This window comes from Trachypithecus francoisi, unplaced genomic scaffold, assembly GCF_009764315.1.
Source record: "Trachypithecus francoisi isolate TF-2019V2 unplaced genomic scaffold, Tfra_2.0 Lachesis_group12, whole genome shotgun sequence".
In the NCBI taxonomy this organism is placed as follows: Eukaryota; Metazoa; Chordata; class Mammalia; order Primates; family Cercopithecidae; genus Trachypithecus; species Trachypithecus francoisi.
In genome coordinates, this window is record NW_022681457.1 from 118009608 (window position 1) to 118020256 (window position 10649).

Sequence of the window (10649 nt, forward strand, 5' to 3'; positions counted from 1 at the left end):
GGGAGGCTGAGGAGGGAAGATCACTTGAGCCCAGGGGTTCAAGACCACCCCGGGCAATACAGGAAGACCTTGTCTCCATTTAAAGAGAGGAGAGGCTTGAGAAGTAAATGCTGTGGCGTGGATGATGCCCGGGAAACCTGCCTGCTCCAAAGCTGGTCTCTGCCTGTTTGTCCTCGACCCAGGCCCAGCTGCCACAGCCCTTCCTGAGGTTGCGGTACATACAGGTGGTGGTGAGACTCCCATCTGCAATGGGATGGCCTTTGGACCTGGGGAGGTGGAGCCCTTCAAATACGGTCCCAAACCAGGCTATGAATCCACAAAATCTGTCTGGCTCAGGATGTTTTTCACATCTGCAGAGTCCGTCTGAACCTGAGGGAGAGGCCAGTGTCTTGGCTGGGAAGGGGAGCAGTGTTGAGACCACAGTTTTGTTTTGTTTTGTTTAAGACAGGGTCTCATTCTGTTGCCTAGGTGGAATACAGTGGTGCAATCTCGGCTCACTGTATCCTTCACCTCCTAGGTTCAAGGGATTCCTGTGCCTCAGCCTCCCGATGCGCCACCACACCCAGCAATTTGGTATTTTTAGTAGAGAAATGAAACTGTCAGTAACTTGCCCAGGGCCAACTTAGGAAGAAATTTAAACATAAGCAATCTGCTCTAGGGCCCACGTGCATTTGCTCCTTGACACACGTACCCCACAGCTGTAGAACGTGGGGACCAAAGCCTCCTGGACACAGACCAGGCTGCTCTTGAGGGAAGGGCCCCAGCCTCCTCAGGCCCCAGGCGTGCTTAGCTACACTAACTGGGCCCAATCCTTGATTCTGCCCAACAAGGCCAGCCCCATGGGTCCTGACCACTCGACTGAACTCCAGAAGCTTAGTAATGAATTCTATCCTCAGAAGCTGGTACCACCTCAGCTCTAAATGAGGAACACTAGTGCTCTATCTAGACCCCACTGTAAAATCTTGCAGTAACGAGGAACATAATATAGAGGTGGAGAGCAGCCAAGGCCAGAGGTTTGGTCCCCAAAGGAACCCCATCCAAGCCTCACTCAGCTGAGGTTTCCTGACAGGAGGGAAAGCTGCCAGCTGAGCTGAGGCCCACACAGGACCGGGCAGGACACCACTCTGTCCTGAGGGCATGGGTGGGAAGGCAGCACTTCCCCGACTCCAGGACACTGGAGAAGAGACTGTCAGGCTGAAATACGTGAGTCCAAAGCCACATGGTTTATTGGGTGGGGCCAAGTGGGCTCTGGCGGCCAAAGTGGGCTATGTGTCACAGTCCTCGGGGACAGCAGCTGTGATGATGAGGGAGGGCTCCAGGACACCTGGGCTGGTGAAGCTCTCCTCTGTACACAGTCTCTGGCCTGGGAGCTGGGAGGCCAGGCCGCCCTGGGCCAGGGACTCCACAATGACCTCCGCTGAGCCCACCTCCAGCTCCGCAGGCGGCTGCAGCGCCACCACCACCATCTTCTCGTCCTCGATGATCAGGTTGCGGAGCTTGCGCTGCCGCGGGTTGTAGTTCTCCACCCGGTCGTGGATTTCCATGTGCCTCCGCAGGTGGGCCTGGCAGGGAAGGAGAGCTCAGGACTTCAGGGGATCCTGGGGGAGGGGAAGGGGCCCAGGGCCTGGCCTACCTGCCGGGTAAACTTGTAGCCGCACTCGGTGCACTCGAACTTCCTCACCCCCTTATGTCGTCTGACATGCACACGCAGTTGCTCCACGGCTGCAGGAGGGAGGAGAACACGGAGGGGATCGTGCAGGAGCCCCGGGCCCCGGGACCCTCAAGGAAGCCCAGCAGGAGGTCGGGACAGGCAGCAAGGGAGGGGACCAAGCCATGGGCAGGGGGTTCTTTCTGCAATATGCGGGGCCAGTGGTTTAAAAGTGCTGCACAGGCCCTGCCAGGCTCTCCAGTGCCACCCAAGGTCACTACTGCACAGGACACCCCTGCCTTCGAAGCAGGTCCACTCTCAACTCTACCGTGTGGGGCACAAGAGAGGTTCACTGGCAAGAAAGGAGCGTTTCCTCCTCAGAGACCCTCCAACTCAGATGAACAGGAAAAGGCTCTCCCAGGGTCGCCCAGGTACCTTTGAAGGTCTTGCCGCAGATCTGGCAGAAGTGGGGCCGGCCCTCCTGATGGCGGCTGGCCACGTGCCTCAGGAGGGGCCCCTTCTCAGTGAAGCGCTGTTCACAGAACTCGCAACTGAAGGGCCTTTCCCCGGTGTGAGTGCGGTTGTGCTTGTCCAGGCTGGCTGCAGGTACAAGGCAAGAGCTCAGCCTGGGGCCTTGGCCTCGGGATGGGGATGGGGAGGGGAGGGGCGGGGCATACCTCACCTTGGGTTCGGAAGGTCTTGCCACAGAGGTGGCACTGGAAGGGCTTCTCGCCCGTGTGTGTGCGCAGGTGCATGTTGAGATTGGCCTTTTGGGTGAAGGCGTGGCTGCAGAACTCACACACGTGTGGCCTCTCATTCCTGTTAGGGTGGGGACATAGGGCAGAGGCCATCACCAAGGGAAATGACCCCCTTCGCTCTGCTACAGCTAGGAGCATGGCTGGTGGAAAGAGGGCTTGGGCAGTGCTAGGAAAGGGGCACCACCTCCACCCCAGAGCAGGACAGTCTATGAGCAGGGAATCACAAGACACTAAGGAAGCTCAGAATCTGCCCCGGAGGCACAGAGGCTTGTCGGAGCCTGAAACAAGTGCCCCCAGCCTCTCTGCCTGGCACAGCTGCTTGCCCTTCGGGTCCCACTACCCCAGAAAGGCTGTAGGCACTAGATTCAGGGTGGAGGCCGAGGGCACACTCATCTGTGTAGAAGTCAGCAAACTCTTCCCTGCCGGTGCAAGCCTGGGCTGGCAGCAGGACTGGGCCCCAGGAGTGAACAGGTGACACACACCTGTGCTTGGCCTTGATGTGCATCTGCAGGCCATTCCGGCTGGAGGCCCGGTGCCCACACTCCTCACACACAAACAGCTTCTCACCACGGTGCTTGAAAGCTTCATGCAGCTGCAGCTCTGTCCGAGACAGGAAGCACTTGGCACAGGTGGGGCACTGCAGGCAGACCAGGCAGGCAGAGGGAGGGACCAGGGCCAGGGTGAGAGTAGGGAAGGGCTGCCTGAGAGACCCACAAGCCCCCTCCCCCTGAACAACAGAAAGCACACGGCTGGCTGCCCACTCTGGGCACAGCTCACTCTTGCTCATGCCAGCATCAAAACATGCCCAGCCCTGCCTGTCACTTACTGCATGGGGCTTTGGGGCTCCATGCAGCTTGATCATGTGGCTCTGCAAGTCCTTCTTCTGCATGAACTGCTGGGAGCAGGAGGAACACTGAAAAAGAGGCCCACAGTCATGTCCAGGGCAGCCTGCACCCTCCAGGGCAGCCTGCACCCATGACACCCTGCCACCCACCCTTGGACTGTAGGGCGGGAACAGGGGGCCCCAGGGAGATGATACTGAGAGGACCCCGATCTGGTGTGAAGGATGGCGCAAGGAAGGGCCCTCAGAGCTCAGCTGCCCAGAGGATGCCAAGCCTGTCCTCCATGGAAAGAAACAAGGGCCTAATAAGGACCCTGGAGGTGAGGCTGCAGCCAGCAATCCTGTCCAGATAAGGGGGCGCTGGACAGGCAGGGAAGGCAGGCTCCCTGACAGCTACTGTGAGGGAGGTGCCTGATAGCACCCCACGTAAAAGGCTCAGCAGGAGGGATCCTGGGGCTACCCACCCCTGGCCCTGGAGACAGGCCAAGCCTGACCTTGTAGGGCATCTCCCCCGTGTGAGACACCATGTGCACCCGCAGCTCCATCCTCCGGCGGAATGTCTCCTGGCACACGGAGCACGTGAAGACCTGGCAGTGTGAGGGGCAAGCAGGGCCGGCATCAGCGGGGGCCTCTGCCTGTGACAGCAGCCTCTGCCCGGGCTTCCGCTTGCTGCTGGGAAGAGTCTGTCTGGACGGGGGGGGGATGCTAGGGTAGGAGAGGGCAACAGGTAACCTGCCTGGCCTGACCGTCACTGAGTGCTGCAAGCCCACCGCACACCAGGCCCTTCTCAAGCCCAGACAGACTGGGGGCAGGGTCCGAGTGGCCTCACCCACAGTCCCTGGCCCCAGTGGCTGCTGACAGGCCTCTAGAAAAAGTAGGTCTGGGTTTCAGCAGGCCCTGACACAGAAGCCAGCAGTGGGGTTGCTGGGGGTGGCCAGGGGGCCTTTCCCTGCTGCCATTCCCTGTAGAGGCTCCCCTTCTCCAAAGCCCAAGGTGGAGGTGGGCAAGGGGCCTAGAAAGGCCAACCCCAAATGCCTCCCACAGAGTCCCTCCTATGCCTGTCCCTTCCGCCTTCAGGACCTGTGTCCCCACCTGTACCAGGGCATGGACCTGATGACATCCAAGGACCCCACAGCTTTCCTGAGTTTACAGTACCCCTCTCAGACAGTCTCCTGGGGCCCTTCCCGGATGGCAGGAAGACAGGGAGGCCAGTGTGCCCTGCCCACAAGTACCTGGGCCAGCTCCCAAGTACCTGTTCCGAGCGATTCATGCAATTCCGGGCTTCATGCTCCAGGAGGTTCTCCTTCCGAAAGTAACACTTGCCACACTTGGGACACTCAAAGGGTTTCTCCCCAGTATGTTTCCTGCCAGGAGAAGCCACAGGGGTGGGGTGGCTGCGAGGGTTTCCCATCTCTCCCTCACCCAGGGCCCCTTCTGGGTCCCTTCTAAGGGGAACAAGTGTTCTGAGGTGACACCAGCTGGTTAAGGTGCAGGGACAAGCCCAGAAGCCTCTCCCAGCATGGAGACTCTCCACAAGGGAGAGAGCCGTGGCAAGAAGCTCACAAAGGTCCTAAGAGGCTGCCATGATCTGACCAGCACAGAGGCCTATGGGGAGGCCCAGGTGGCCGCATTCTGTCTGAAGACAGAGGCAGATCTTGGGTCCTGGCTACTAGAGAAGCAACTCAAGGCTTCCAAGAGCTTCAAACCCAAGGCCAGATCCTCACCTGACTCCACTGCCCCACCTAGCTCGGCAACAGTTTCTCCCGGGTAGCCAGGGGAGCTGCCTATCTGGTCTCCCGGCTCTGTGACTGCCTCCCCCACAGGTTTCAGTTCAGGAGCCAGAAAGACCCTTTAGTTTAAGGGAGACCTCAGCACCTCTTGGCTCACATATCCCCAGTGCTCCCCACTCAAAGGGCCCGGGAGCCCCTCAGGGCAGAGGCAGCCCTCCCCTTGCCAGGGTGTCATCTGGCCACCTGGATCAGGCATGTGCCTCCTTGCTGCCCCTGTCACGCCCCCAGGATCCTCCTACCCCAGCGCCCTGGCTCTCCCCTCTACCCAGATGCTCCCCAGTCACCCACTTGGTCAACTTCTTTGCCTTTGAGTCTCTGCGTAAATCTCACCTTCTGAGTAAGACTGCCGAGACCCTGGCTACTTAAAATCGCAATCGAACCCAACCCCCAACCCCCCAACCCCTTGGCCCGCCTCTGCTTTTTTTTTCCACAGCACTTCCTCACCATCTACTGCAGGCAGATGGACTTATCTGTTACCTGCATTGCCCGGCAAGCAGGTCGGCTGCACAAGGACCTTTATTTAGTTCCCTTAAATGCATCCCAAGCACCCACACAGCCTTGCTGGCCACCTGGTAGACTGTTGAATGAATGAACTAAATGAACTCGACCTCAGAGTCCCTGTGCAGCCTGCGACAGCCCCTCCCACCTGCCAGAGGCCAAGCAACTCTCTCATCCTCTTCCTCTACAGCAACTATCTTCATCCCCCATCAAAATGACTTCATGAAGCCATCCCCTCCCAGTTCTCAGGGCCAGTTCAGCAAGCTGAAGCCCAAGGAAGGGATGGAAACCACCCCAGCCTTACCCCGGCAAGGCACTTGAGAGCGAGCATCCAGTAGCACACAGGCTGCCCCAGGACCCCCCCCACACTGGAGTCATCCCAACATTCCACTGGCAGCAGCTGCCCCAAACACGGTGCACAGGGACAGCAAATAGATTTCCCCCTGCTCCCATTCCAGGTGATTACTCGTGTGCCGCCCTACCTGGCTTGGCAAAAAAAAACACCATGATAGACTAGTGATGTCTTGGCTGGGAGTGGCAGCATTGGAAGGCATGTCACTGGGCCACCATTCCCACAGGGCTTGAAGGGACTCCAGAGCAGTGCTGCCCAAGGGGACTCTCCATGATGATGGAAATGTGCTATGTCAGCACTGCCCAATTCAGCCACCCGGAGCCACGTGGTTCCTCACCACTTCAGATTTGGCTAACATATCTGAGGAACTGAATTTTTATTTAATTTAAAATTTTAAGTTAAAATAGCCCCTGGGGGCTGGGCACAGTGGCTCACACCTGTAATCCCAGCACTTTTGGGAGGCCGAGGCAGGTGGATCGCAAGGTCAGGAGGTTGAGATCAGCCTGGCCAATATGGTGAAACCCGTCTCTACTAAAAAGTAAAAAAATGGCTGGGCGCAGTGGCTCACACCTGTAATCCCAGCACTTTGGGAGGCTGAGGCAGGCGGATCACGAGGTCAGGAGTTCAAGACCAGCCTGACCAACATGCTGAAACCCCGTCTCTGCTAAAAATACAAAACAAATTAGCCGGGTGTGGTGGCACACGCCTGTAATCCCAGCTTCTCAGGAAGCTGAGGCAGGAGAATTGCTTGAACCTGGGAGGCAGAGGTTGTAGTGAGCAGAGATGGAGCCACTGCACTCCAGCCTGGGTGACAGAGAGACTTGTCTCCAAAAAAAAAAAAAAGTAAAAAAATTAGCTGGACGTAGTGGCGTGCGCCTGCAATACCACCTACTCAGGAGGCTGAGGCGGGAGAATCACTTAAACCTGGGAGGTGGAGGTTATAGTAAGTCAAGATCATGCCACTGCACTCCAACCTGGGCGACACAGTGAGACTCTGTCTCAAAAAAAAAAAAAAAAAAAAAAGGCCGGGCATGGTGGCTTACGCCTGTAGTCCCAGCACTTTGGGAGGCCAAGGCAGGTGGATCACGAGGTCAGGAGTTTAATACCAGCCTGGTCAAGATGGTGAAACCTCATCTCTACTAAAAATACAAAAATTAGCTGGTCGTGGTGGCAGGCACCTGTAATCCCAGCTACTCAGGAGGCTGAGGCAGAAGCATCACTTGAACCTGGGAGGTGGAGGTTGCAGTGAGCCGATATCATGCCACTGCACTCCAGCCTGGGCAACAGAGTGAGACTCCGTCTCAAAAAAAATAAAGTAAAATAAAATAAAATAAAAAATAACATAGGCCAAGCGTGGTGGCTCACACCTGTAATCCCAACACTTTGGGAGGCCGAGGTGGGCAGATCACAAGGTCAGGAGATCAAGACCATCTTGGCCAACATGGTGAAACCCTGTCTCCACTAAAATACAAAAAATTAGCCAGGTTTGGTGGCGCATGCCTGTAATCCCAGCTACTTTGGAGGCTGAGGCAGAGGAATCGCTTGAACCCAGAAGGCAGACATTGCAGTGAGCTGAGATCGTGCCACTGCACTCTAACCTGGTGACAGAGGAAGACTCCAACTCAAAAACAAAAACAAACAAAAAAAACATAGAATAGCCCCTGGGGGCTGGGCATGGTGGCTCAAACCTATAATTCTAGCACTTTGGGAGGCCAGGGTGGGTGGATTGCTTGAACCCAGGAGTCTGAGACCAGCCTGGGCAACACAGCAAAACCTTGTCTCCACTAAATGTAAAAATAAAAATTTTAACAGCCCCTGGAGTTCCTGGTTACTTTATTTGACACTGAAGGTTTAGGTAACTGGACTTTAATACTCCACTGACACCCCAGAGTGAACACTTCCCTGGAAACACAGGTAGCACTGACCCAAGGCTCAGCACTGTGGCCCAAAGCCCACACTGCCAGGCTTCAGAAACACCTAAGGTTGGGCCTCAGCTCTAGCACACGGGCCACAGGTTTCTCATTCTGTCAGCAGAGGCCAGCTGAAGGTCAAGGTCCACAGTGGGTGGAACCTGTTGACAAGATGTCCACAAACCCATCTCCAACCACAGTCCTCACAGGACAGTGAGGAAGAAGAATCTAACCCAAAGCAGACTCTCACTTCCTGATTGTCAGAGGTGTGCCAAGGCCAGGCACTACGTGGGTCCGCGATGGGTCCCCCAGCCCCTACCTCACCCAGAAGTGGGACGTGCAAGACCCCTCCCCCGACGCGGGAATGGCAGACAGGAAAATAGAAAAACAGAATGTTTACCTGTTGTGGACTTTTAGATAATATTTGCTGAGGAACTTTTTATGACATGTGGGGCATTCGACCGGCACCGCTGTACCTTTTCTGTTTTCAGCAGGCTCAGCTGCTACGGAGCCCGCGCTCAGGGCTGGCTCAGCTGCACAGGGCTTTCGGATTACATTTGACTTCCTCCTGGTCAGCACAGCCTCAGGCTCAGACATGTCATCACCATCCCCGTCGGCCTCCACTTGAACCACCACTTCCCACTAGAGCACAATAGGCAGCAGGAGGGGGTGGGGTCACCAAATGAATTAGCAGGAGTTGCAGGGACCCAGCTCCAGTTCCATCCCAAGCCCCAACCCTGACAAGTCCCTTCATCAGACACTGTTCCTTCAGGGGCCCAAGGCAGAGCATCTGAATCTTGGATTCAGAGGAAAGTGACTGTGTGTGTGGGGAACCGGAAGCTCGGATGGAAACACTACCCTGGGGAAACACCTGTAACCCTGATGCTGCCCACTCCTCTCAGGAAGGTGGCAACCATGAATAGCTGGGGCTTGCACAAAGGTCAGCCTGAGATCACCAGCTTCCTTTGTTTGGAGAAAGCCTGTTCCAAACCCACATTAACAGAGATTGTCTTAAGGTCTTTTTTTTTTTTTTTTTTTGAGACAGGGTCTTGCTCTGTCACCTAGGCTAGAGGGTAGTGGTACCATCTCAGCTCACTGCAACCTCCACTTCCTGGGCTCAAGTGATCCTCCCACCTCACCCTCCCAAGTAGCTAGGATTACATGTGTGTACCACCACACTCGGCTAATTTTTGTATTTTCTTTGTACAGATGAGGCCTCGTCATGTTGCCCAGGCTGGTCTCGAACTCCCAAGCTCAAGTGATCCACACCCCCCTTGGCCTCCCAAAGTGCTAGGATTACAATGGACTTCGTCCATCCCTGTCGCCTTCCACTTGAACCACTCACGTGAATGAGCCATCACACCCAGCCCAGGGTCCCTATTATACCAAAAAAAAGCGTCTGTTCCCTCTACTTGTCTCCCCAGTCCCAGCACCCTGGGCACAGTACCTCATTACTCCCGCCCTGTAGCTGGCCACCTTCAGCCTCGAAGGGCCTTGGGGGCACTCTGCAGTCCTCAGGTTCCTTGTCCTCGGGGGAACAAGGCTTCAAGGCCTGCTTGAGTTTCCCACAGAGGGAGGAGGGGCTCTCTCTCTGAGCTGGGGAATGGAGCTGGGGCCTCTGAGGACTATGACTGTCTCTGGGCTCCTGATCTCTGGGGACTAGACCCAGAGTCCTCGAAACTTCCTCTTCTTGCAAGCCTGCCGGCTCCTTGACGAGGCTGTTCACATTCTGGGAGGCAGGGAGCCCCAGCCCACTCTGGCCACCTGCTGCCTGTCCCACTGAAGTTTTGGGCTTGAAGCTCTGGCACAGCTCTACGGCCTCTGGCACTCGCAACTCCCTGGCTGCCAGAAGCACCTGATCCCGGTTCCCCGAGGTGAGAGCGAGGTGACCAGTGTAGAAAAAGTCCAACAAGAGGCCAAAGATCTCAGCGAAGCCAGCAGGGAGGACGACACTACCTCCTGAGCCATCCCCGTAGAGGCTCTGGAAGAAGTGGCTGCAGCAGGCAAGGACACTCCAGTGCGCCTTAAACACCAATCCCCCCACGTCCAGAGTGGCGTCGCAGTACTGGCCCTTCTCCCGCTGCTTGTTGAGCTCCTGCAGAACCCTCACACTGTGCTGGACGAAGGAGCCGTCCATGGTCTGGAAGGCGGGGAGGCAGAAGTGACACCCTGGCCAGCCCAAGCGAGGGTATGCAAGAGAAAGCCCCTGGAGTCGAAGAGAGAGAAAGGGGAAGTTGGCCTCCACTCAAATAATCACATTTATCAGCACGAGGGCTTCGGTCAAGGTGAGGGGTGCACGCGGAGGGCAGGAACACACTTGACAGCCTCCCGGGGACTGGGGGCCATATTGGATTGGCCAGGGGGGATGCTGACGGGGGGTCAGGGTCATGAAAAAGGGCCTGGTGGGAAAAATCCAAGTTTGGGGAAAGAAGGCACGGGATGAGCGCGAACTGACGCCCGGCAGTGAGAGGATCCTGGACTGGGAAGGACGGCGGCCGCGGACAGGTGAGCGGAGCCCACGCCGCGCCCACAGGTCCCGAGTGGCCGAGCGGAAGGCAGCCACGGCGGCCCGCAGCCCCTCCCTCCCTCACCCCGCGCCCTCCTCACCCAGGCAGGTCCTCCCTGAGCCGGCCCCACCAGCCCCTGGCTCCGTCGCCTCCACAGCCCACGAACCAACGTGCCCCGCCGACCGTGCGGAGTCGCCGCCGTCTCCGCGCCGGACGTGACGTCAGAGCGTGCCGGCCAGGAGGGGAGCCTCGGAAGCGTAGAGCTTCTAGCTCCGGCACCCGCGGGCGGGGCCCCGCAGAGAACGGCCAATGGGATGAGGGGATGAAGCCACGCCTTGTTCTTTT

General features: G+C 57.2%; 1 protein-coding gene across 7 annotated transcripts; it reads right to left on the reverse strand.

The window, feature by feature from the left end:
- Positions 1–1200: 1200 nt before the first annotated feature.
- ZBTB48 (zinc finger and BTB domain containing 48) lies at positions 1201–10529 on the reverse strand. Of its 7 annotated transcripts, none has more exons than XR_004441125.1 (11): positions 10405–10529; positions 9245–10003; positions 8198–8439; positions 4500–4611; positions 3712–3930; positions 3233–3319; positions 2889–3043; positions 2331–2467; positions 2084–2244; positions 1634–1722; positions 1201–1562 (listed from the first exon to the last, which is right to left on the reverse strand). XR_004441125.1 is itself a non-coding variant. In XM_033228571.1 (11 exons), the coding sequence occupies exons 2-11, from the start codon at positions 9932–9934 to the stop codon at positions 1266–1268; spliced, it is 2046 nt and encodes a 681-aa protein (XP_033084462.1). In that variant the 5' UTR covers positions 9935–10003; positions 10405–10529; the 3' UTR covers positions 1201–1265. The 7 variants fall into 7 exon arrangements, 6 of the variants coding, with proteins under 6 accessions (XP_033084462.1, XP_033084463.1, XP_033084461.1 ...); XM_033228571.1 differs by having other exon boundaries at positions 2084–2248; positions 3233–3298; positions 3742–3834; XM_033228572.1 differs by having other exon boundaries at positions 2084–2248; positions 3742–3834.
- Between the last annotated feature and the right edge of the window lie 120 nt (positions 10530–10649).